Source organism: Pteropus vampyrus, unplaced genomic scaffold (assembly GCF_000151845.1).
Source record: "Pteropus vampyrus isolate Shadow unplaced genomic scaffold, Pvam_2.0 Scaffold300, whole genome shotgun sequence".
Taxonomy (NCBI): Eukaryota; Metazoa; Chordata; class Mammalia; order Chiroptera; family Pteropodidae; genus Pteropus; species Pteropus vampyrus.
The window spans coordinates 950,207-977,121 of record NW_011889081.1 but is presented as its reverse complement, the minus strand read 5'-3'; the positions used below and the strand labels follow the sequence as shown (position 1 = coordinate 977,121).

The following is a 26,915-nucleotide window of genomic DNA, read 5'->3' as shown; positions in this document are numbered from 1 at the left end:
ACATGCATACATACAAGTGTTACGTGATTTAACAGAAATTTAAAATAAGGGAACGAAGATCACATGGGGCAGGGTGTCTTCAGGCCCATCTGGGGGCAAGAGATATGAAATCTGGCACATTAGGGTGGCAGGAGAGTGCGGTGGTAGGAGTGGCCTGGTTCAAATTCCAGCTTTACCATTTATCTACTATGTCACCTGAGTAGGGTATTTCACCTTTCCCAGCCTTACTTTCCTCTTCTGTAAATTGGGAATGAAAATAGAACCAATATCAGAGAATTAAATGAGAATATTTGCGCAGCCCTCAACACAATGCCTGGCACATAGTAGGTGCTCAGTAAATAGGGATCTTGGTTGTGGGACATTTAATCAGGCTCTCCCAAGACATGGCCTCTCTCTCATAGGTGTATGTCCTTCACTTTATTAGCTTAGGCTTTCTGGTTCCTTGACAATAGAAGATATTCTGGATTTCAGCCTCTAGGAAGGTATAAAACTAATTTTATTGTGGACCGTGGCGAATTTACCTTTTGAAATTCTTAGCTAGCCAGTGCCTTCCCTAGCTGTTTTCTTGATACAGCGGGCTCGACTTGGGAAGTCACTTTCTTCTAGGAACTCCAGTTTCTCAACTAAAAAGTAGATGAAAACAGATCCCCATGGGGCCTGCTTATGGTTTTGTGTAAGTCAAAATCCAGGAAGGTTCATTGCAACCTATGAGGCTTTGATTTCTTTATCTATAAAATGGGGAGAGGTCTATTACCTCTGTGGGGGACTGTAAAATTATGCCTTCAAAGTAATTGTCCTAGATGTGGAGCCGGAGAGATGCCTTGAATTTCAGAAGGCTAAAGCAAACGCTTTGCTTGGAACACTGCTCCAAATAAGTTTGGACTCCACCCCAGCTCTTTTCTGGAGGCAGGTGAATGTGTGCCCTCTGCTGGCCAGGGCAGGAGATAAACCCTGGGAAGTGGGGCGAACCATGGTGTCTCAGGGAGGTATTTCAGAGAGGGGGTAAATAGAAGTGGGTATATAGAAGGGTCTATATATGAACAGATTACTAGAAGGCTAAAGAGTTACAATGTTAATGCTGTGCTTGGAATAAAGAGAGAAGAACGATTTGCAGTGCGGTTGATGATTCCACGCGTCTAGATTCAGGTCCATTGGGTTTGTCCCCGAGCGCTTGTCAACAACTTCAGAGGGCCCTGCCGATGTGCATCCCGGGAATTGTAGTTCTTAGGCAGGTTTCCCTCGCCGTAGCCCGGCGCCGTCCGCGGCGAGGGGACTACATTTTCCGACGAGCCTTGGATCCCGAGGGGGGAGGGCCGTTGTGGTGTCGAGCCCCGGGGCCGAGCCGGGGGTGGGGGCTCGGAGGCCAGGCTTCCGCAGCGGTGGGCAAGCGTCCGTGCGGCCTGGTTCGGGCCATGTCCGCGTGAGGACGCCGCTGCTGCTGTCCGCGTCCCACCCCGGCCCCGGCCCGGCCCGCTGCGCACCATGGGCTCGATCCTGAGCCGCCGCATTGCTGGTGTGGAGGACATTGACATCCAGGCGAACTCGGCCTATCGCTACCCACCGAAGTCCGGTGAGTGTCCGTCCCCGGGTGCGCTCTGCGAGACGCGGACTTGGAGGCGGGCGGGGCGGGCAGGGCGCTCCAGCTCGGCACCCTCTGCGCAGGAGTCGGGTTGGGGAACTCTGCTCCGCGCGCAGCCCTCCCTGCGGCCTCCCTGCCCGGAGATTCTCGCGCCCTCGACCCGGACCCCAGGGCCTGCGTGGGGCCGTGGGCTGACCGCTTCGTCCAGGCTGGGTGACCTTGGGTCAACCACTTCTCCCCTGAGCTCTTAAGCTCCCTCGTCTGCACACTGGGGAGATTCTCGGGAAACTCCTAGGCCCGGGGTGAGGTTCCGGGCGCGATGCTGGAGAGGGGTTAGCATGGTGCTCCGTGCTTCGTTTGTGCTTACAAAGTGGTCATTGTCATAATGATTGACATCACTCCATCGTCGGTTTGGGCTTTCTTTGGTGGCTTGGTGTGAAGATCCAGTCATTGGTTCTGGGCACTCTCCATCCCGTCTGGACCGAGGTTTAGCTTTCCCAGTGATCACCTAGCACGTGTGTGTGTCTGTGTGTGTGGTGGGGGGAGTGTGGCTGGGCCCAAGGAGATGATTATAATCAATGGGGGAGAGGCTGGGAGTCCTTGCTGGGGAACAGGAAGATGGTTGGAGGAGACTACTAGGTTTTCTGGTCTCCTTTTTTGTGGCGGAGAGACCCGAGTCACCAGGGAGGAAGTGACTTTCCCAGGGTCTCAGAGAGTTGGATGGTAGCACATCTGGGACCAGGAGCAGGAGTCCGACTCAGCCGAGTTCTCACTCCGTTATGTTGTCTCTACATTGAGTGTGACCTGACGCAGGACTTTAGCTCCAGTTCCTCACTCTCTATCTCATCTGGTCATTTGCCCTGGAAAGGAGAGAAGAAAGAGGACATGGAGTTTGGACATCATGGAGACCTTCAGATTGGGTCTTCTGATCCTGGCTTCTGAAGCATCTGATCCGATGTGGTCTTCTAGGCCTCACACTTGGCTCGTGGGCATCCACCAGACCAGGTTTCTTGAGTGTGGTTCAGGACCACCTGCTACCACCAGTGGGGAAGCTTGTGAAACATTGCATTTCCTAGGTCCTGCCTCAGACCTGTTGGGGGCCTAGGAAGTTGCATTTAAAACCCACTCCCCAGCTGAGTCTCGTGTCCGCTCAAGTTTGAGAACTGCTCTGCCCTGATTTTGGAAGGTGAAAGAAGGGGAATGCCTAGGGCTACTGGAAATAAAGGGGGTGGAGATGGTTTTAGTGTAATCGGAAGGGGATGTAGTCAGAACTGGGTAGAAGGCAGTGTTGCCTACTAATTTGGGAGATCTCCATGCCTACTGTGCCCTAGGCACAAGGGCAGCCCAGCCTGGCATGGGGATCCCCTGGAGGATCTGTGAGCTGACTTCCCCAGATCTGATGGAGCAGTTGTTTGAAGCCAGCTTCTTCCATCGCTGATATTCTTCTAGCTTGTCTTTGGCTGAGTGACTTGGCAAGTTGCTTAGTCCCCTGGGTCACAGTTTCCTCATCAGTAAAATGGGCTGATCTTTGTACAGTGCCCAGAATAGTGCCTAGCACCTAAGAGGGCCTCAAAAAGTATTAGCTGCTAATAGGAAATCAGGTGACCAACTCAGACCCTAAAAGCAGTTAGTGGTATCGCAGCAATATCAAAAAATTTAATGTGTCACCTCCTGTCACCTGGGACCAGAGCAAACTTGATGTCCCCTCACTTGGGCCTTGGGACAATACAAGGCATTTACAGCACCTATTTTGAATTCTAAGTGGCAGACCTCGCGAATCAGCGAGGACACTCTTTCCCACTGAGCCTGGACTTGGTTTCAGAATCCACCAACGAACACCCCAGTCAGCCACGACTAATCGATTGGAGCTGGCACCCAGGTGAATGCCAAGGGCCACCTGGGTTTTGCTGCCAGCAACAGCAGTGTTTGGGCTTGTCCAGTCCAAAGGTTGTCCTTTCTGCTTCCTTGTCCCTTGGGCCGCCTTGCTGAGAGATGATCAGCTTGAGGCAGAAGGGACCTTAGCAGTTTTAAAAATTGTATTGGTTGTCCAGCGGAGGACTGGGGACCACAGGGGAGTTTGAGACGATTTTAGGGGTGCCCCCATGGACCATTCAGTTGTTTTTATGAGAAAGTTATCTTTTTAGGTGTCTGTCAGTTTTGTTGATTATATCAAGGAGAAAGAATCCTTAGATGCTAATGTTTTATTAACACCTAACACTGTCCAATTTTCCCTTCAGCTCGAGATACAGTTGACACATAATATTGTGTAAGTTTAAGGTCTACAGTGTAATGATTTGATACATGTATATATTGGGAAATGATCACCACAATAAGATTAGGTAACACATCCATCACCTCACAGTTTGTGTACGTGTGCGTGCGTGTGTGTGTGTGTGTGTGTGTGTGTGTGTGGTGAGAACTTTTGAGATCTCTTGTCCAATTTTCTTTCACTTCGAGACTTTCAGCATGCACTGGAATGGTACTTAAGTTGAGTTTAATAGCATTTGCTTTGTTTTCATTATATTTATTTTACTTTCAGTAACTTTATTGAGGTATAATTTGTGTGCCATATAGCTCATCTGTTGTAAACATAGGGTTTGGTAATTTTTTTTTAGTAAATTTATGGAATTGTACAAACATCACCACAGTCAGTTTTGGACATTTCCATCACCCTCAAAGTTTTCTCGTACCTCTTTGTAGTCAGCCCTTATCCCCACCCTATCACTAATATGCTGTCTGTCTTTAAAACTTGCCTTTTCTGGACTTTTCACGTAAATAGAATCATATATTTAGTCTTTTTTGTGTCTGGCCTCTTAGCGTAATGTTTTTGAGCTTTATCCATATTGTAATGTGTGTGTACTTTATTGTACAGGTATAGTACATTTTATCTCTTCAATTAATGAACATTTGGGTTGTTTCTTCTTTTTGGCCGTTAATGAATAAAGCTGCTCTGAACATTTGTGGGGCCCTGTTCATTTCTTTTGGGTAGATACCTGGGAGTGGAATTGCTGAATCAGGATAACTCTACTGTTTAACCTTTTGAGGAACTGTCAGACTGTTTTCTATAGTGTCTGCTCCACTTTACATTTATTCCCATCAGCAGTGTATGAGGGTTCCAGTTTCTTCACATTCTTGTCAACACTTGTTATTGTCTCCCTTTTGAATTATAGCCATCCTAGTGGGTGTGAAGTGGTATCATTGTGGCTTTGATTTGCATTTCTCTGATGACTGATGATGTTGAGCATTTTTTCGTGTGTGTTTTAGCCATTAGTATATCTGTGTGTGAAAGGTCTGTCTTAGTCTTTTATTCGGTTTTTAAAAATTGGATTGTCTTTTTATTGAGTTATGTATTTTAGATACGATGATACAGTTTCTTATTCAGCTCTGTGATTTGCAAATATTTTCTCCCTGTTCGTGGCTTGTCTTTTCATTTTCTTAATGGTGTCTTTTGAGGAACATAAGTTTTAAATCTTGGTGAAGTTCAATTTATCAACTTTTTTAAATGATTAATGTTTTTGGAATTATATCGAAGAGATCTTTGCCTAGCTCGAGGTCGCAAAGATTTTCTCCTTTTTTTTCCTTAGAAGTTGTATCGTTTTTCGGATCATACATTTAGGTCTGTGATTCATTTGGAGTCAATGTTTTTCATGTATGGTTGAAATAAAGATCTAAGGTCATTTTTTTGCATATGGCTATTCAGTTATTTCAACATTATTTGTTGAAAAGAATATTCTTTTCCCATCAAATTGCCTTTGCACCTTTGTCAAAAATCAGTTGACCATAAATGTGAGAATTTATTTCTGCACTCCTTTGCCCTTGTGCCAGTCACACCTGGTCCCTAGCCAAGGGTCACAACCTAGCACTTACAAGGTTGTGTCCGATATGCAGAAGCTTGGAATGCAGTAGCTACCCACAAGGAGTGCCTGGCAGTGGGCTGCTGCTGCCACAGTTATTTCTCCTACTCCTGTTGTTACTGTTAATTGTGCATCTCAGAGCCATGCCTGCTGCCCTGCCCTGGTATTTAAGGGAGGTCATGCCACCCTAGAGACAGGCCACCCTAGACAAGTATAAGAAGGAGGGGCGATCAGCCCTGTGACCCACCAGCCCCAGGGCAGGGGTGGGGATATGCCCTAGACCTAAACCTTTTGTATATCAGGTGTGTGTACTTTAAGATTATTTCACCTTCATTATCTTATTGGAGCTTTGCCATATCCTCGTGACACCAGACTTTTGTCCTCTTTGATGGGGGAACTAGAAATCAGAACGAGCCCTTTGTCGACCAGCACCCGGGCGTTGCACACTGTAGGCATTTAATAAATGCTTGTGCAGCGTTATTATTGCAGAAGGCGACCCCCATCTCCCTAGTGTGCAAGCTGATCAGACTGGGCTGCGCCTTACCTCATGGGGGCCGAGGACTCCTGGGTCTCTGCCGTGTGATGGAGGAGCCCAAGGTGTGTGTGCTGTGTGCCTTTGTGTTGAGGGCAGTCTAGAAGCGTCTGCTTGAGAATGATGTTGGTGACCACGCTTCATGCTGGTGTTGGATTTATCCTTTCCGGAGTAGAGCCTTTCAGAGGCAGGTGTTCTAGCAAAGGGAGAATGTTCTGTGTCACCAAGGGTGTCCTCTGTCACTGGGGTCATTTGGGGTCCATGGGCCATCACTGTCCCAAGGAGGCAAGCTTGTACTCTGAGACCCATGCATCAGTAGCAGTGGGATGGGAGTGGGAAGAAGCGGCTTCACCTGCACACGGGGTTTCACCTCCCTGCTCAAAGACCTAACCTGCACTATCATCGCCAGCACTGTGAGCAGACATTTTCCTTCCCCAGTTGTCGCCTGTGCCATTCACATAAGAACTAGTTCTGTGCTCCTGCTCGTTCAGTTTGGTTTGGAGTTTATTGTTGTAAGAGCTATTTCCTGAGTTTCAGCTATTTTATTTATATATATACACACATACATATATATATAGTTTTTTAAAATTTTTACTTATTTATGTATCCTTATGGTGACATTGGTTAACGAAATCCAATAAGTTTCAGCTGTAAGCTGTTATATTTTAGGTAAAAACAGCAGCAACAAAAAACTTTTAAGTTGACCATGGGGGTGGGTAGGCATCTGTTTCCCTGAAGAAGAAGCAGTGGGTAGCCTGGGTTTAGAAGCCTGCCTTTGGCACCCGAGCCCTTTGGCTCAGGACTGAGATTTGTTGGATCTTGATGTTGGAGTGTCTCCCACCCTCCAGGCTTTGAGAGGGCGCTGGAGCTCTGCCGGTTTGTCTCTGAGGTCCTGCATCCTTCTCTCAGTTCCGTGCATGCCCCAGCAAACCTTTCATAGTTTCTCTGGGATTTGTTGAGAAACCATCACTTCCCATTGACTCTAAAATAACCTGGCTCTGTGTCAGCTCTTGCCAGCCTCGCCTTCCCTGGGCTTTGTTGAATTTTCACATTGACCCCACCATATGTTTCATCCTGGTACATAACAAAACCTTTCTCGGCCCTTTGAAATTGTGCTCTCTGAAGGTCTGCACAGCCTGGCAAAGCCAGAGCCGGTGCTGTTCCGGCCGGATAGCCAAGGGGCCTTTTATCCCATGCCATGAAGGTGGCTGCTGCCATCCATAGTTGGCTGAGGCTCTGAGGGCCTATCTGCCCAGGATAAAAGGGGTGTGTGTGTGTGTTCGTTCTTCACTGTTGGGGTGGCCTTTACTGTATTTATAGCACACTCTTCCACAAACATGGCTGGGTATGGTGGCAGGAGCACTGGATTCCAAGTCCTGAGGCAGTCACTTGCTCTCAGGACCTGTCTCCAACTCACCCACTTAACCTCTGGCTCCCCAGGCCTCTTTCAGTTCTGATTCTGAGACTCCACGTGAGACGGCAGGGTGGAACCAAGCCCCAGCCCAGCCAGCTTGTGTTTTCCAGTAGGCCTGAAAGTTTCATGGGGCATGTCCTGCACTTCCTGGATGACACAGCAGCGGGCAGTGCCCATTGCCATCTCCTAAACCCAGTGCTGCCTAGGTCAGACTTTGCTTAGGGCCATGTTCCATTTGGCATGTATAGTGATCCAGCCTCACATTTCTGTGTTGTCCCATAAAATGAAGGGCACATGGTGTCACATACACTTCCCCTGCAGCGCCTAACTCAAGGGCTCAGTAAGTAACGTAGAATTATTCAGTTCTGCCAGTTGCCTCTGCATCTGCCCGGCTCCTCAGAGCTGGCGGAACCAGGCTCAGCCCTAGCCTGTGCCACGAGGACGGGATTGGAATAGGAGTGAGGCCCAGTCCTTGCAGAAAGCCACTGTCACGGAACAGCATGGGAGAAGGGCCAGTAGCTGTCTCACAAAAGTCAGCTAGCTCACTTTCTCATATAACTAGGTGAGGAAGTGAGAGGCTGGCGGAGTGTTTCTGACTTTGGAACATCTGTCCACCTCTGTGTCTAAAAGAAGGCCTGAGGCAGGTTAGAAAGAATACCATTTTCTCAGGCTTTTCATCCTATCGACTTGGGCCCTCCCCCTTGGTCCTGGGCGCTCCTGAGCCGATTTCTCGAGGTGGGCAGACCTCTGTGCTGGCCCCCTCCAGTTTGCCCTGGGGTCCTTCCTTTTTTCTGATAACTGCAGCTTTCTGCTATCCAGATCTCCTGCTCCATGGAACTCATGGTCACTGCCATGTTCCTGAGTGATCAGACTCCCCAGGGAGCCTTTAGGGAGAATAGTGCAGTGCCTTAAAAAATGTTTGTGTCATTTGCATCGATTGTCTATTCTTTCTATGAATAATAATGGAAATAAATTTAACTTAAACCTTGTACATTATGTAATACTAGTTTCTGGAGTCTTTTTCAATTGAAAAATTGTGTCTGGTATACTAGGTGGCTTTAGGTAAACACTGTTAAAGTATAACATGCCATTTGGATTCTTTTTCTGTCAACAGGAAGGATGATATTCTTGAAATAAGATATCTCGAAACAAAAAAAAAGTGTATATATACATATATATTTAAAATCAAAGTGTAACATGTATGGAAGATGTATAAATCATAAGCACACTTCATGAATGATCATGAAGTGAACGTGTTGAAGAAATAGAATAGTAGCAGCCCCCAGAAGCCCCTGGCAGTTGCCTTCTCCCTGGGAAACCCCCTCCTGATCCCTGTGGAGATGAGTTTTGCCTGTTTTTGAACTTGATATAAATGGAACCAGACACTCTTTCCCTCTACATTCGGTGATGCGAGGCCCTGGCATGGTTCATGGAGCAGTGGTCGGTTTCCTTTCTGTGCTGCATGATATTCCAGCGTCTGTTGATGCCCATGTGTTCATCTGTTCATGCCGAGGGGCGCCGGGGGAACTTCCGGTTCGGGCTCTTAGGCAAATCCTGCCATGGACACTCTTGTGACTGACTGGCTTTGGTGTCCATGAATCTGATTTCTTTGGGTTTATTTATTTATTTTTTTAGGGTTGTTAATTGTGGTAAAATACACATAACATAATAATTACTATCTTAACCATTTTTAAGTGCACAGCTCGGGTATTACATACATTCACATTGTTGTGCAGCCATTAGCACTATCATCCCCTTGACTCTTCATCTTGTGAAACAGACTCTGTCCCCATTAAATACTAACTCCCCATCCTCCCTTCCCCAGCCCCTGGCAACCACCACTCTCCTTTCTGACTCTGTGGTTTTGACTCCTCGAGTTACTCACCTCTCTGGGTTCATTTTCATACCTGGGAGTGGGTGCGGGGCCCTCGGGTGCACGTGTGCAGCATCAGCAAGTTTTACACTTTTGTGGAGCAGTTGAACCAATTCACACCCCCACCGGCCAAACGTGAGAGTTCCGTTCACTGTGCCTTTTCACCAACACTGGCTAGTGTTGGGTGTGTGTTTTATTTGTTGCTTTTCTCTTTCATTTTAGCCAGGGATATCTGTTGTAGTTGTAACTTACTTTCCCTTAATGACCAATGGGGTTGGGCGCCTTGTATGTAGATTTCCATTCATTTCTCATTCTCCTTTTATGAGGGTCCTGATGACATTTTTGGCGTATTTTTTAATATTGGAGTGTCTCTTTTTACTCCCTGATTTACAGGAGTTTTTTCTTAAGTGCTTTTTATTACATGTTGAATTCTTTGGAAATTGGCCATCACTATGGCATTTGTGGAAACTATCTTAGGCAAGAAATAGAATGCATTGGAAGGCTGGGGAACCAAGAAGTAGACACTGTCAGAGTGCACAACCATTGTTCTGCTCTGGCTTTGGGGTCATGGTGCTGTGACATGGGTAAAGACCACTGCCGCCCACCAGGGGCCCTCAAGGACCAAGTCCTGTGATCCCCAGTTCCACAAGGGAGAGAATCTGGTTTTTGTCCCAGAATCTGGTTTTTGTCCCAAGGTGGACAGTCAAAAGCCCACCTTGACCAACTAGCTATGTCCAGGGAGCGGGAGCTACACATTCTGGGGGTAGCTGCCCCCTCACCACCCCGCCCCACCGCAAAAGGTGGCTACAACTATTTAAGGGAACTCACTGAACCAGAATCTTTGCTTAATTTTCCCTTCTTGCTGGGGGCCGAGAGCTTTTAAGATGGGCCCGCTGTAATGAGTAAGGCTTTCACATTAGAAGGAGGCTGGGAAACAAAGGGTTATCAAGTGTCTTTTCACCTGTGCAAGGCTCCTTTGCATAACTGGCTCCTTTTATCCTTAGGTCATCCTGAGCTGCCCTCTAATCTCATCTGCAGCCAGAGTGCAGGTTGAATCTCTCATGTTACAGATGGGAACACTGAGCCCCAGAGAGGTTAGGGGCTCCCAGACACCTGCCTGAGTGTGGCAAGCAGAGAATGCTATTCTGTGCACATGTGTGACCTTAGCCGAGGGGAAATCTATGAGCAGGGAGACTAGAGGTGGGTGGGACCCCTCCGGGGCAGTCTCTTTCACTGTTTGGAAACAGGCTCACAGGCTGTGGGGCTGCTGGCCTTCCTCCTGGCAGGGTGTTCTCAAGGGCCTGGAGATGCTTTTCTGAGATCTGTACTCTGTGGTGACTTGCAATGTTCTGATCTTGAGCTGGTCAGGCCCAGCTGGGGCTTAGCGGCAGCAGATTTCAGGAAGCTGGTCACTGGGAACATCTCTCCCGTTGCAGAATGAGAGCAGTTTTCAGCTGTTGAAATCAATGAACTGTTCCCAGCCTTTACGGATGCCTTGTCACCTTTCCGTTGGAGCACGAATGGTGACTAGGGCAGCTAAGCAAAATCCACACCAGTGTCCCAGGTTCCAGGGTCAGTTCTGTTTCTTAGGAGGGGAGCATGGAGGGTGTCCTTATTAATGTCATGGTTTACCTGGCAGGGATATTGTGATTTATAATAAAATAATATATGTTTGGTCTTCTTTCATTTCTGGCACAGAGCTTCTAAAACCCTTGAAATTTCCTAAGTGATAAAAGATAAAAGTGAAATGGGTGTTTTTAGATATCTCTTTTAACTACACCAGAGTTTATGTCAACGAGACGATTTTTGAAAAGCACCTGAGAATAGGTGCTGATTGCCAGGGGAGCCAACTGTGTGATTAGAGGACTGGAGATTGAGATGATCACCAAGGGACAGTGATTTAATCAGTCTTGCCCACATAATGAAGCCTCCATAAAAACTCAAAGGGCGGGTTTTGGAGATCTTTTAGGTTGGTGAACACACCGAGATTCTGGGAGGGTGGCATGCTGAGAGAGAGCACGGGAGCTCTGCATTCCTTCCCCATACCTCACCCTCTGCATCTTTCATCTGGCTGTTGCTGGATTGGGTCTTTTTATAATAAACTGGTAATCTGGTAAGTGAACTGTTTTCCTGAGTTTTGTGAGCTCCTCTAGCAAATAATGAACCTAAGGGGGAAGTCATGGGAACCTCTGATCTATAGCCGATTGGTCAGAAACATAGATGACAACTTGTGATTGGCATGTGAATGGGGGCAGTTGTATGAGACTGAGCCCTTAACCTGTAGGATCTGATGATCTGCAGGTAGATAGTGGCAGAATTGAGCTAAATTTGTAGGCCTCTGGGTCAGCATCTGCTGAGAATTGGAGGATTGGTGGTGTTGAAAAAAACACATTGGATTGGCATCGTTGAGAACGATGGGCTCTTGGATCAGCATGGGTTTTTCAGTTTGGATCTCACTGGTGTGTGGCTTGAAGCGGGTTACTTGATCTCTGTGCCTCAGTTTCCTCAGCTATCAAATATAATAACAGTGTCATCTACTTTCATTTATCTGATGAATTTTTGTCAAGCTCCTACTGTGCAGTCCCTAGTGCTGGCCACCGGAAATATGGGACAATGAACATAGGACCCCTGGTCTTGGTAAGGGGAGAACAGAGTATAAACAACCAACAAACAAGGAAAAATAGGATTTACTGAAGAGTGGGCAGATGGCCTGCAGGGAGGAGGTCATGGGAGGCCTCGCTCTGGAGTCGAAAGGTGGGGGCAGCCCTTTGGGCCAGAGAGAATGAAGAAAGCTCCAGGATCCTGGTAAATGGGCTGGAAAGGTGGCACGAGGCCAGGTGGGTAGTGCAGAGCACAATCTCTAGTTGCAGTGTGGCTGGTGGGCACCCAGCCCTCAGGTGGAGGCATGGTGAGGTTCGTGTTGAGGATAGCATTAGCATGGGGATAGCATCTGGTGTATGAGTGAGGCTGGTTGCCAAGAACCTCCCTGGAAAGGACATCAGATTGGGCACGTGGAGCCCATATTCTCCAGGCAGGCAGCCCTCAGGAGTCACAGTGAGGTGGGCATCCTGTGACCAAGATGCACAGCCCTGCTCCACAGATCAGGGTGAGGTGAGGGTCCCATTCATCAGAGCTCCACCCTCATGACCTAATCACCCCAAGACCTCACCTCCAAACACCATCACATTGGGGGTTAGGTTTTCAACATGTGAATGGGGCGGGGGCACAAACATTCAGTCTGGAGCAGGATCCCAAACTCTGGTTTCTTGATAAAGTTGGGTTTAAAAAAAAAAAAAATCTCAAGCAGGGCAGATGTTTTCGGGGAGAATGTGGAGGTCCCCACTTTATTCTTCCCAGCCTTTTCCCTGCCTTCTCAGAGGTTCCTGCCAGCAATTTGGTGAGGATCCTTCGAGACCCTTCTTTTAGTGGAATCTAGCTGTGCTCTCCGTGCTGACTTGTGCTTTGCCTTCAGTCTGATCCCTTGCAGATCTTTGCACGTCCTGGTGCCTCCCCCCTTAGCAGGGTTGGTTCGTTTAAGTGATTTAGAATGTTTTCATTTTTCCGTTGTAAATGATGGTCATCGCACGCACGTGTACGATACACACATTTGAAAGCGGAAAGGACAAAACAAAAGGAAACCCCAGAAGTCCACTTGGCTGGCTCTGTGGCCCATGAGGAATGGAAGGCACCTGCTCACCTCCTTCAGCTGTCACCGAGACAGCCGCTCACCGGCAGCTTCATGGCTTTGATTTTCCTCATCTGTAGAAGATGATGAACACGTGTCCTTCCGCACCTGCTGTGTACGAAGGAAAATGGGGCCATGTGTGAGAATGCTGGGAGGCCTCCCAGCAGGACGCTCTTGGTCTTTGTCAGCCAGGTCACCTGGACACCTTTAAGTAGGGCAGAGTATGAATCCCTGGCACAGAGAAGAGGCGAACTATTTGAGCTCCTGTGCCCCTTGACCAGTGACAGGAAGGAGGAGACAGGGGCATGAGTTTATTTTAGCCATCATGTTCGGGGACAGCCCCGCTGAGGCTCTGAGGCTGCATGTACCTGGAGCATGTCCGTGTCACGTAGCTGGGGCTCTAGGCTGAAATCGTGGCCTCTGGCAGGCCCTTGGAGTGTGGCCATAGAAGGATTTTCTGATCGGAAGGCCTTTGTATGTGGGGATAGCTACCCTTCGTGACCAGAGATGACACCACTGACCATTTGCTGCCGTCGCTGTGCTGTGGGAGGGGAGGCGTCTGGCGTGGTGCTGAGACACGGTGCGCTGGGAGTCGTCCGGTTTGAGCCGGGCCCCACCACCAGCTTGGTGATCCCAGAGTGCAGTTTCCTGCATGAAAAGTGGGGGCAGGATCTGTTCCCTGGGAAAACCAGGCTAGGGTGCTGCCTCGGGGACGTGGAGGAAGAGCTGGTGGAGTGGTAGTGGCGTCTGTTCTCTTTTCACCCTCATGTCTTCCTTCTGTTCCTCTCCTCAATTACCTTTTCTTCTTTCTCTTCCTGCCTCTTCATAGCTCTGTCTACACCTCTAGGTCCTAAAGTGTGCACGCACACAGATGTACAATATATACGTAACACACACACACCGTGTACACATACGGATGTGCACGCACAAGCACAGCGTACATACTATCCATCTGTATACACATGTATGTACACATCTGCATCCATGCACACATTTATACAGCATCCACACGCACACATTTATACACATGCACACACACCTGGGAGCTGCTACCAGTGCCCTCTGGTGCACACATTCCTCCTTTAAATGTTCCTTTTAAAAAAAATGTGAGCATTTTAAAAAACAGGAAAGTACGGAGAGTAACAGTGAATGCCCTCATTTAGAATTCATGGTTAGCATTTTTCATATCGTTGTCTCTTTCACACTTCTGCCCCATGTTGGACCTGGGCGCTTACTTCCCACGTCTGGTTCATTCTTTTCCACGTGTAGGTGTTCCCCATCTGAGCTGCAAGGCTTCTCTGTGATGTGTTTCACACTCCTCTGTGTGAGTCGTGTTCGCTTTGCGACTGCGCCGTGCTGACAGGTGGAGACTTGGCTCACTCCTTTTAACGACTGTGGTCCCATCTTGTCACTGCCGTAGTGACTTGTCTTGTTGCCGTTTGTCCGTTTCCTTGTTGAGGAACATGGAAGGTGGCTTCAACTTTGTATGCTGAAAGTCTTATTCATGACCATATTGTATGTTTCTACAACCAAAATATATACATGAATTGAAATGAGAATTTTAAAAGTGAGAATTTTTCTTCTGGTCTGTGTGGGCATTATGAGTAAATTGATCCAAACAACATAAACATTTCTGTTTTTATAAATAACAAATACTAAGAAGCATTGCGCATGTATCTCTTAACTGGATGGGTTGCTTTTTTCTCCCAGTTAATTCATGTACTCACAGTTGAATAAAACCTATTGATAGAGGCAGGTCAGCGTCAGTTCTTGTTCTGTTTTTCACTTTTAAGTCAAGAAACTTTGTTCACATAAATCAGTAGATAGGAATTAACAGAGGTTTGATATAGCACTAGCATCTAATTTTAAGTTATTCGCAAAAAAAAAAATGTAAGGATCACATAAAGATCTAATACAAAACAAAATCGTTGATGATCTACCAGCTGACAATTTGATCAAGCAAGTTCTTCTGGTTCCTAATAACAGCTTTATTGTGATATATTCACGTACTATGAAGTTCACCCTTTTAAAATGTACAGGTCAGTGGTTTTTCCAGAATGTGGTTCCAGTTTTGTGGTATTACAACCACTGCTGTAACACACGTCACCAATCTTTTTAAAATAATTTTTTTGTTTTAATACAGATTAATTATAGAAAGTCTATAAAATACAGTTAAAGCCCCCCCCCCACCAAAAAGGAATATTCATCCGTTGTCTCTCAATCCAGAGGTTTTAGTCTGTAGCATTTATACTGTGAAGTTATTGAGGCCTAAAACCTGCAGTAAGGTGTGGGGGCCTCCTGTGTATGGTACGTCGAGTTGTAGAAAGTGCTCTGGAGAAGAATAAAACAGAGGAGAATGGAGGAGGTTAGCAAGGAGGGCGGAGGGGTTGTTAATGTAAAAAAGAAATGATCAGAAAAGGCTCGAATTTGGGGTGGGGGGAGCTGACTTAGTCTGGGGTCAGGAAACATGTATAGTCTGCTAGGGCTGTCATAACAAAGTGCCACAAACTGGGTGGCTTAAAACAACAGAATTTATTCTCCCAGTTTTGGAAGTCCAAAATCAGTGTATCGACAGGGTTGATTCGTTCTGGGGGCTTCAGGGGAGGCTTCTTCCTTGATTCTCCCAGATTCTGGTGGCTCCAAGTATTCCTTGGCTCGTAGCCACGTCACTACAGTGTCTGCCTCCATTGTCACACTTCCTCCTTCCCTCTGTATGTGTCTCTATGTCCAAATCTCCCAGGTTCTTTTATGAAGACGGGGCACTGGATTTAGGGCCCACCCCAATCTAGTCTCACCTCTTGATTCTATCTGCAAAGACCCTGTTTCTAAATAAGGTCACGTGCGCAGATACAGGAGGTTAGGACTGGAACATGTCCTCGTGGGGGACACAACTCACCCTACTACAGAAGGAAATGGTGTTAGAGTTAAGATTGGATGAGTTCCTGAGCAGCGGGGAGAAGTCCAAGAGAGGGAAGGGTGTTGGGGTGGGCGCAGAGGTGGAACCGGCATGGTGGAAGGGCTGAGGCCTGTTTCTGGAACGAGAGTGGAAGCCATGGCCTGTGCTGGTTTCTCTCAGAATAGAGCCTTTCCCAGGGCTGAGCCTCTCTGGCCATTAGATGCTCCCACGGGATTGTATCAACCCTTAATCTACAATTATTGTTGTTTTTTTAAACCAGGAAACTACTTTGCTTCGCACTTTTTCATGGGAGGTGAGAAATTTGACACCCCCCACCCTGAAGGTTACCTCTTTGGAGAGAACATGGATCTGAACTTCCTGGGCAATCGCCCAGTCCAGGTCGGTCTCAACAGAGCTGGGCACGTGAGTGGACCCTGCCCTCAGTGTCCCAGGTGCAAGGATGAGTGGGCACTGAGTCACCCCAGACAGGGCAGATCTGCAAGCTGGGTGTGTGCACATGACATGTGCTTGAGGCATGTCCTGGTGATACCCCCTTAGAGGCTGGGTGACCCAGGGTGGGTCACTGGGGGACAGAGCAGCTGCTACTGAACCTGGTGCATCCAGGCTTTGGGGTTATAGAAGATTATGGTTTTGATCTCAGGCCTCTTGGACAACTTTCTTTAAAAAGAAAAAAGAACATATATGGTCCATGGAATAGTGGGTAAAAGATGTGATCCACGGGAGAAACGCGAACAGCTGGTAAACAGTTTTTACAGGTTCACCTTCACCAGTCACCAGAGAAGCCCATGTTTGTGCACTGCTGTCCATTCATTCATTCAATGCACATTTGGAACTGTCTGTGTGCCCAGGACCCTTCCAGGGGCCTAGGGCAGAGGACAGATCCTGCCCTGTTCCTTAGGGTGGTACAGACAGTAAAGAAGAGAACATTTGACATTTGGGGACTGAAAAGAGGGGAATGAGCGAGGGCTCTTGAGGGGGAACTCCGAGTCCAGTATTGGATCCCCAGTGTGGACGAGGGGCCAGGCGGGAGGCCGTCTCCCTCAAGAGACCCTGGATTCCGTCCCCTAAGGCTGCTGAGTCAGGGGGCTGGCTTGGGGTGAGGGGTCCTCTGGACCTGGGGTCTCCATGACTGTTTTAGACATGACGCAGCTGGTTGACATAAAATCTTGATCTTTTAATGGGCGGGAGGTGAGAGGCTGGGGCTGAGAGTGTTGCTGTCCCCCACCTGAGGGACCAGTGGGGCCTCCGACACCCTCCCAAGTCTATGAGGGTGAGGCTAGACCCTCGCCTTCCACATGTTCAGAGCATCATCTTAGACCCAGGGCCTGGCTCGTACAGGCTTCTCGTTAATCTGTTGGTTTTTTTTTCAACTTTTACTTGGACAGCACTGTAGATTCACCTGCAATTGTAGGACATAACGCAGAGAGACCCCCATATGTCATTCACCTGGTTTTCCCCAGTGATGGCGTCTTGTAAAACTCCAGAGCCCTATCACAAGCGGGAAACTGACATTGACCATCCACATGTTCCAGATGCTGCCACTTTTACAGCACTCCTGTGTGCACGTGTCCCTTCCAGAATCTTTATTGTCCATCATCCTTGTATGGGAAGCCCGCCTTGTCCAGAGCAGCAGATGTTGGGTCCCACTCCAGAAATGAGCCCAACCCTAATCGCTGCCCCCCAGATCCCTCAGGCTAAGTTGTGTTTCCCGAGAGCCCTTCCTGGAATTGGGGGACCATGACCGCATGACCGGAATCTTTCAGAGTGGTCTGGTCCCATCTCTCCCACATGCTGCTCATGTTGTCCACAGTTTCCTTTGATATGAATGAAAATAATATCATCCAGTGGTCAGCATGAGGGCCCTGGCGCACCAGGAGGGGATGTGACCAGTGCTCTGATTATCCCTGTTTTCTGTACCCTGCCACACCAGGGAGTCACCTGGGTTTTTGGGTTTTTCCTTCCTAGTTTCCCTACGTCACCCCTGCCCCCCATGAGCCGGTGAAGACGCTGAGAAGCCTGGTGAATATCCGAAAGGACTCACTCCGGCTCGTGAGGTAATCTTGACTCCTCCTTGCTCTTTAAACTTGGGGTTCTCAAGGTGACTGTACCCCAGGGATGTTGTGTCTGGAGATATTTTTAGTTGTCACAACTGGAGGGGTTGGTGCTCCTGGCATCTGGCAGGCAGGGACCAGGGAGGCTGTTAAACACCCCACAGTGCACAGGATGCCTCTACAGCCAAGAATGACCCAGTCCAGACTGTCAGCGCTGAGGAACTGCTTTAACCCTGGAAGACCCGATGCGTCTGGGGCCATCTCTAAACCGAGAGAACTTATCTCCCTTTCTGTGAGCAGGAGGCAAGGGAAGGAGAACCCTGCATTATTGGGCCTTGTTGTCCAACAGGGACTGGGTCTCCATGTTTCTAGAAAGGTGGGACGCAGCCAGGCAGCTGACTCAGGGACCCCTCTGGGGACAGTGCGTGCTCAGCAGGGGAGGCATGCTCCTGCAGGCTTGACCTATGACCTGCTACCTGTCCCTCTGCCTTCCTGGCAGGTACAAAGATGGTGCCGACAGCCCCACCGAGGACAGCGAGAAGCCCCGCGTCCTCTACAGCCTGGAGTTCACCTTTGATGCTGATGCCCGGGTGGCCATCACCATCTATTGCCAGGCGGCGGAGGAGTTTCTGAACGGGATGGCTGTGTGAGTCTGGGGTGCTTGGTACACTGAGGAGGTGGGTCAGGGCCCCAGCAGCTCTGCTTCTGTCTGAATTATATATTTGAACTTTCAGAGGTTTTATTTGAAATAGGGTCTTATGGGCCCCCATACTTTGAAATCTACAACTTCACCATGACCCTGTCATGCCTGCCTCCAGTCCGTGGGGCCGTACCTGGACGGGACAGGCAGAAATGCACTGGCTTCCATCCTGTGGGAGAAAACTGCTCAGAGGCCGGATTTGATCTGGGGATAGAGCAGTGGTTGGGAGCTTAGGCTTTGAGTCTGCTCACAGGCCACACCCCCAACCCCAGTGCCAGTTTCTCAGGCCAGATGTGTCAAAGCCCTCGAGAGTGTCCTTTGACCTAGAGACTGAGAGAGGGGCCCCAAGGACAGCAGGTGTGGGATGGGGCAGAGTGGGATGAGTGACGGATGTGTGTTGGATTCCTGAATGGGAAGATGCTAGAGTTTATCAGAATTGAAAATGCGTATACTCTTTGACCTGCCATTCCTTTTCTGGGAATTTATGTTGGAGATATGCTTGCATGCATGGCTAAGATGTGTGCAGAAGAGGGTCCTGGAAGCATTGTTTGGAAAAGCAAGGTGCTAGAGACCACCCAGTGTCTACCAGTGGGGGCCCGATTGAATCAGAGTACAGCTTCAGTGGAGCCAATACAGTGTTCAGAGAACATGACACCCATGTATATGGTGGTTACGGGACACCTTCGGGGTGCATGAGGAATGGTGGAGCGGAGTGTAGGTGGGCTGCTAGTTGAATATTAAAGAATAGACACCTACACGTACAGGTGTGACTATGCTTTAATTCTTTCGAGAGTAATACCTGGGTTGTGGATGGGCAGAGAAGCAGGTGGCTGGGAGCAAAGATAGAGTGCGGGTTCAGGGCTGGGCGAGAAGGCACTTTGCACTGTGTACATTTTTGTACCATGTTTTTTCAAAAAGTCAACAAACTGTAAAAACCAATGGAAAGGCATAGCCATATCTGGAAAGGTAGCCAAGTTAACCAGCAGGCGTGCGGCGGTGGGGATCACCCTGAGAAAGGGACGCGGCAGAGCGTTTGCTCCTGGCAGAGTCTCACCATCCTTTCTCGGCTGCCTCTTCAGGTACAGTCCCAAGAGCCCCGCCCTGCAGTCCGAGACGGTCCACTATAAGAGGGGGGTGAGCCAGCAGTTCTCCCTGCCCTCCTTCAAGATCGACTTCTCAGAGTGGAAGGATGATGAGGTAACCTCCTGCGCCTTTCCTGAGTTCCTTCCCCTTTGTGGGGGGCAAGAATAAGAGGCTCGTTTGCTCAGATTCCTCACATGGTCAATAAGCATCGGAAGTAGCTACCAAGACCTGTGCTCAGTCAGGCATGCACTGGACTGTGGGGTGTTGCTCGGTCCAGGTGTTGGCTGGACTGAATGACGGAGGTGGGATGGAACAGCAGCAGTTAGAGGCTCTGGGCACCATGCTTTGCGGGGCCGTGAGACTGCAGTGTGGCAGGATGCCTTTTACCTAGCAGTTCCACAGCTAAGGATGGTAATTTACAGGACCCAAAGGGTGTTCATGGCAGCTCTGTCTGTAATAGTGAAAATTGGAAACAACCTACATGCCCACCATGAGGGGATTACTTAGTTCACTAATGTTACAGGAACCACCCATATATATAACATGGGCACTCTAGTTCATGTCCATTATGGATGCTGGGCAGACTTAAAGCAGATGAAAGAGATCTGTGAATACTGTACATGCTGATGTGGAAAGCCCCTCTGGGTTCAGAGAAGAGTAAGTTGCAAACAAATATAGTATAATCTCGTGTATGTAGCAACCACAAAAATGCACAAAACCATTTCTGCAGGTACATGTATGTGTATATAAGTCTTGAGGAAAACTCGGAAAAGATGCCCATCAAGCCGAAGACAGTGGTTGTTTCTGCAGAGGGTCTTGGATAAGGAAGAAGGTTATATAATACACACTATACGTGTATAGTTGGCCCTCTACAGCTGCAGGTTCTTTGGTGGTGGGGGGGAACATATCCTATTCGATTAGGCCTATGCTGGGATGGTTGCTTCTGTTCTGAATATGTACAGACTTTACTTTCTTGTCGTTATTACCTAAATAATACAGGACGACAACTATTTCCATAGCATTTATATTGTATTAGTCATTGTAAGTAATCTAGAGACTGTTAAAAGCAAATAAAAAAAAAATGAGAAGATGCGTGTAGGTTATATACAGATCCTACACCCTTTTATATAAGAGACGCGAGCATCCCAGGATTTTGGTATCTGGGGGGGTTCTGGAATCAGTCCCTTGCAGATGCCAAAGGATAGACCATACAGCGTGAGTGTTGACGCTATATACCGTTCTGAATTATTTAATTTTTTTTTTAACTGGTTTATTAAGGTATAATTTATGTACTATAAAATTCACCCATTTTAAGTGTTAAATTCAGTGGTTTTTAGGAAATCTATGATCCCAACCATCACTACAGTCCAGTTTTAGAATGTTTTCATCCTCCTGATAGGTTCCCTCACGCCCATCTACAGTTAACCCCTGTTTCTCCCCCCGTCCCAGCCTCTGGCAACCACTAACCTGCTTTCTGTCTCTGTGGATTTGCCTATTCTGGACATTTTACATAAATGGGATCATATAATATGTGGTCTTTGGTGTCTGGCTTCTTTCACTTAGCTGAATTCTCTAGAAGGTAGTCGTGTCTTATGTTACTAAAATTCAGAAGGGGAAAGAAATGGAGGCAGCAGGGCTTGCTGTAGTTTAGGAAGTGGCCAGGAATGTTCTAGATCATGGGATACATCAGCCGATGAAGGCCCTGCTGTTTGTTCCTGGCCATGTGTGCTTGCTAGTCAGGGTGCTTTGACTGCAAGCAACAGAAGTCACCTCTGCATCACTCGTGTGAGAAGGACAGGTCTTCTGAAGGAAGGACTGGGTGGTTGAAGTCAGAGGAAAAGCTGAACAGCAGATCCCTGGGGGCCCCCCTGCACAAAACCATGCCATCTGCTGCTTCCATTCCTGTGGGTGCACACTCCCAGCAGGTGCATCTGGTCCTGCCCACCCTCCCGTGAATGGCGGAAGAGCAGCTTCCCACAGGTAAAGGAGTTGGGATTGCAGAAAGGAGCTGGGCAGACAAGTGGTGCTTCTGCCCTGGGGTGGCTTATGTGGTACCTGGGCCGGGGCTACACCTCAGTTTGGTGACTTCTGTGCCTTGGCATTTTGGCCCCAAAACAGATCCCCTGTGTGTCTGCAGATGTGCTGAGAGGCCAGCGGTTTGGGTTGTAGACTCCCAGTGAGGTCACTTCTCCTGGGGCACACCTGGGTCATAAACCAGTCTCGAGTACCACGTAAAGGCATCCCCTTTTTTCTCCCTCGGGGTGTCAGGGATCCTGCATCCCCATCTTGTCAGCGTGTGGTGAGGTGGGTGCGGTGGTGGGGGCACGATGGGTGGCAACCCTGAGCTTGTCCAGTGTTGAGTTATATCTCAGGACCCTGTCCTTGTCTTTGCCTTCTCTGATTATCACACATTATAATGTGTTCTTCTCAAAATCAACTCAGTTTTTATTACATGTATTTTTTACTGTGATAGAATACTCATAAAATTTATTATTAGTGACAATTAGTACATTCACAATGTTGTGCACCGTATGCAGTTTTAGAACATCTTCGTCACCCTAAAAGGAGATCCTGCACCCTTTAAGCAGTCACTCCATCCCACCTACCCCGTTACATGTATTTTTAAATAGAAACTTTATTAGCCATTGCAGTAGCTGGGAAACTACTAAGCTTGCCATAAATAGAAAGTTTCAGAGGTTAAGCTTTATGGAGAACAAAACAGTGTTATTACATCCTAGCATGATGTCATTGCCTCCTGAAGGGGATGTTGGCAGATGTTAGAGATGTGACACTCTGGCACCAAACTCAGATTTCTCCTTTACACCAGGCTTTCTCAGCTGATGCTGTTGACGTTTGGGGCCTGGGTCATTCTCTGATGGGGACTGTCCTGTGCACTGTAGGATGTTGAGCAGCATCTCCGGTGGCAGGAATACCCCTCTCTGCAGTTGTGACAATCAAAGATGTCTCCAGACATGGCCAAGGTGTCCTCTTGGCTTTAGGCACCATGCCATTAGAGGCTTGGCCATCCACCTTTTTTTAGTCATTTCCTGCAGGTTTGCCTATTTAAAGGTTAAAACAATAATGTATACATATTGTAAAATTTGCAAATTACACAGAATTTATAAAGCAAAACACTCCCCAGTGAGTCTCTTCCTTCAGAGGTGACCACTTCTGACCATTTGGGGCGTGTATTCCAGACATTTTTCCTGTGTGCATTTGCTTTATACACACACACACACACACACACACACACACACACACACACACACACACATAAAATATGTGTATTTTTTAGCTTATTTAAAAAAAAATAGCTAATTGAAATATAGTTCACATACCATGCAAGTCAGCCTTTTAAAGTGGACAATTTGGTGGTATTTACTAGACTCACAGAGTTGTGTAAACATTTTCATCACCCACAAAAAGAAACTCCTTACCCATTAGTAGTTACCCACCCCCCCAATCCCTCACCCCCAGCCCCTCATCTGCTTTCTCTGCATTTGCCTATTCTGGACATTTCATATAAACAGACTCACACTATGTGACCTTTTGTGTCTGGCTTCTTTCACTGAGCACCATGTCTTTTGGCTACTGGCTATTGTGAATAATGATGCTGTGAACATTTGTGTACAAGTTTTCGTGTGAATGCATGTTTTCATTTCTCTTGGCTACAATTTGCTTTAAATTTAAATTTTATCTTTTTCAGACTTTCTTTTTTTAGAGTAGTTTTAGGTTCACAGAAAAATTAAGAGGAAGGTATGGGGGAATTCCTTACCTGCCCTCCCCACCTGTATAATTTTTACTGAATCATATTGCAGACGTCTTTTCAGCTCAGTACTTACCTCCTTGCAGTTGGTGTGGCTTCTTTGCTAGTTTTCCCGACCAGTCCCCTCACGGGCTTTTGTTTATTTTGGTCAAAGCCACATCCCTTTCCTCCTCTACCCTTTGCCTTTTCCTTATTTCCTGGTATCCATCTGAGCTGGGCTTGCAAAGACCCCGTCTGGGGGGCTTCTCTGTACCAAGATAGCTCAAGAGAGACCCTGAGGGTACCAGGGTGCGAGGCCCCCACCAAGGCAGTGTAGGGGAAGAGCAAAGCGTGAGCCAGAAAGCCTAGGGGTGACTCACGCTGGTGTCAGCTGCCTGGCTCTTTCTTTCTCCTGACCTGGGGGGCCTTTTTTGCCTAAGAAAGCCTTTTTTCCTGCATTAAAAATAAACGTCTCTGTCAGCCTCTCTGCAGTGGGTGGAAGCATGCTTAGTTTTGGTGTGTGCCTTGTGCGGAGCAGGCATTTTGGGGGACATGGTCCTTGCTCCCTGGGTCACTCTTCCTGGGCCTCCAGGGAGCCTTGCCCTTCTGTGTGATAGGGCTGGAATGGGGTGCTGGCTACAGATGCACAAGTGAGGTTACCAGAGGCATATGTGGGGTGGCAGCTCTGTGTGTGGAGGTTGTCCTGGCCGGGCACCACAAGGACAGTGCAGCATCCGGGCCCTGATGGCCAGAAAGAGTTGGCGCTCCAGTCCCCACATCGTCTCCATCTCTGTCCCCTGGCCCAGCACTGGGCCAGCCAGTGTAGGTCATCCGTCGGAGTTTGTTGAGTCAGTTGAATGAAGATGTGTAGGGTGCTGCCCTGGGCTCTGTTGAGAACACGTGATTTGCAAGCTGAATATCAGTGGGAGGTACTGGGAAGGCTGCTGCAACAGAGCCTTCAAAGCAGTGTCTCTGTCAGGACTTTTTGCTTGTGAGTGACAGAAAAACCTCAGTCTGGTTAAAGATAATTGAGAATTTATTTGCTTAGATTTTGAAAGAGCTGGATGGCTTGCCATTTCCTCTAGAGCCTGTGTCATCAGGACAGGGTCTGCTCTGGCTGAGCCTGCCTTGCTCTCCGCCTGGCACTTTGCAGACCAGTAGCCGGGTCCTAGAGTGCTTGGCTGGACCACCCCAGGCCATATGCCTCCCTCTGTTGCCCCTGTTTGAGGCAGGCATGTGCCATCCTCTGGCCAGACCACAGGGACCAGAGTAGTAGAGAGGTCATTCTCAAACTTCCCCGAGGAAGATTGGACAGCTGCCAGCCGAGAAGGGTGCTTGGATGCTGGGCAGGTGCAGCAGCTGTCTGCACATTCTCTGTGGGGTTCGGACAGGTCTGGGCAGGGGGTCAGGCTGGGTAAGAGCAGGGTCTCAAGGACAGAAGTACCAGGGTGTCTAGGGCGGCAGTGGTGGCCTATCCCATGGACTGGGAGGACACAGGTAGGCGTGGTCTGGAGGTGACCCTGGCTCTGTCACTCTCTCCATGAAACATTGGTCAAGTTATGCTCTCTATGTTTTCCCATTTGTCTCCTGGAGATAGAAACAGTCTCTTGCTCTAGGGTAGCCATCAGGGTTCTATGAGGTCACGCATGCAGAGTGCTTACTTAGCTTGGGCTGTCCATCATGAGCCCTGTCTGCTGAGAGGACAGGAGGGGAGAAGGGCCAGTGTCCTTGCCTGCTGGTGGGGCCACCCCATACACCTCTCCATACATACTGCTGTCTGTTTTTCCAATACCAGCAAAACAGGACTGTCAGCCATGCTGAGGTGGCACTCAGCATGCATGGCAGAAAGACAGTACGGATCACTTGGTGGCTCCACAGTGCACCTAGTCAGCCACATCTGCCCCGAGGATTGTGTTCCAGCAGCTGGCTGGAAGCACAGGGGACGAAGTGCACAAAGCTCTGCTCCTATCCTGCTCTGTCACCTGAACGGCGCCCCCTCCTGGGCTTAGTTACAGCCCTTGGAAGGGCAGCACTTGTGCATCACACCCAGCATGGTCGTCACCAGGGGAACTTTGGGATGGTCGTCAGCAAGGTTGTTCTCTGTGCTTTCAGGGTGGGGAGAGCAGGCAGGCTTGCAGAGGAGCCCTTGTCCCCTGGATAGCTGTGGATGACATGTAACTCCTGAGTCTTGGGTGATCACCTTCCTCCACGGTCATCTCAGAGCAAGGCAGGGGCTCAGAAAGGGGGTCTCTCCCTCCCACAAGTCCAAGTTTCTGCGGTGTAGCCCTTCTACCCTGAGGCTGCGGGGAGCGTGAGGCTTGGTGGGGTCCTGGGTGAGCCTGGACACATCCCACATGCCCCCCCACCTCCCCTCATGCAGCTGACATGCGTACATATCCCCACTAAGTCCTGCATTCCGGGGGTCCAGGCCTCTGGGAGGTCCTCCTGGGCCACCTCGCTTGGTTCCCACTGCCTAAACACATGGAACTTCGAGTTGCTGGTGCTCAGTGTGTATTCTCCAAGACACCACGCTCAGAGCCTTTGCATGAGGCAGAGCTTTTATCCTTTTACAGATGAGGAAACGGGCCTGGGTTGTGGAGCTAGACTTGAACCTGCCATTTCTCTGTCTGACCCTGCCCTGGCACCTGGACCCCTCCTGGCCTCTCCTGTTCCCCGTGTTGCCTCCCACTGACAGCCTGTGACCCACAGGCCTCCCTTTCAGGCCTCCCCCGTGCAGCCCCTGCTGTGGGTGTCCTCAGCTGGCCACCTCTGTCTCGTGAGCTCAGCGTGACCTGACCTGAGGCCCCCACTGGTGAGCAAATACGAGACCACACCACAGTGGACTCCTGTGGGAAGGAAAGTGGCCTTCAGCCGGAGAGCAGCAAAAGCCACAAGGGGTTGGAGCTGGAGGAGAAGGAAAGTGACAGGAGGTTTATCCTTGAGTTCAGACCAGCTGCGTGGTCTCCTTTACTTCCCTTCCGTACTTGGTCGACACCACTCCAGGTGCCTTTCTTTACAAGGTTAAACGCAGAGCTCCCATGTGACCCAGCACTTCCACGCCTGGTCATACCCAGGAGAACTGAAAACAGGCCCAAAGAGATGCTTGTCCAGCATTGTTCATGGCAGCACTGCTCATGACAGCTAAAGGTCTCGTCCATTGGCAAATGATTGGATACAGCATGTGGTCTGGCCATACAGTGAAATACTACTCAGTCTTGAAAAGGAAGGAAGCACTGACATGCTGTCAGGTGGGTGATCCTGGAACACATGCCGAGTGAAAGAAGCCAGGTACAAAAGACAAATTCTGTATGATTTCATTTCTATAAAATGTCCAGAACAGGCAAGTCCATAGACAGAAAGTAGAGTGGGGATTGCCAGGGCCGAGGGAGGGGGATGGGGCTGATTGCCTAATGGGAACAGAGTTCCCGCTTGGAATGACGAAAACATTCTGGAAATGGATGGTGGTGATGGTCGCATGACCA

The 26,915-nt window shown here is 48.7% G+C and overlaps 1 protein-coding gene across 4 annotated transcripts in view; it reads left to right on the top strand.

Annotated features, from left to right (window-relative positions):
* Positions 1 to 1,309: 1,309 nt before the first annotated feature.
* Positions 1,310 to 26,915, top strand: part of MGRN1 (mahogunin ring finger 1) — a 47,852-nt gene continuing 22,246 nt past the window's right edge. For 3 of the 4 annotated variants that reach the window (XM_011376463.2, XM_011376462.2, XM_011376461.2), the window contains exons 1-5: positions 1,355 to 1,570; positions 16,114 to 16,232; positions 17,820 to 17,908; positions 18,405 to 18,551; positions 19,685 to 19,802. In XM_011376463.2, coding sequence (XP_011374765.1) covers positions 1,483 to 1,570; positions 16,114 to 16,232; positions 17,820 to 17,908; positions 18,405 to 18,551; positions 19,685 to 19,802 — 561 coding nt within the window. In that variant the 5' untranslated portion in view covers positions 1,355 to 1,482. Of the gene's footprint in view, positions 1,571 to 16,113; positions 16,233 to 17,819; positions 17,909 to 18,404; positions 18,552 to 19,684; positions 19,803 to 26,915 lie in introns of all 4 variants that reach the window. The other variant, XM_011376460.2, reaches the window with a different exon arrangement.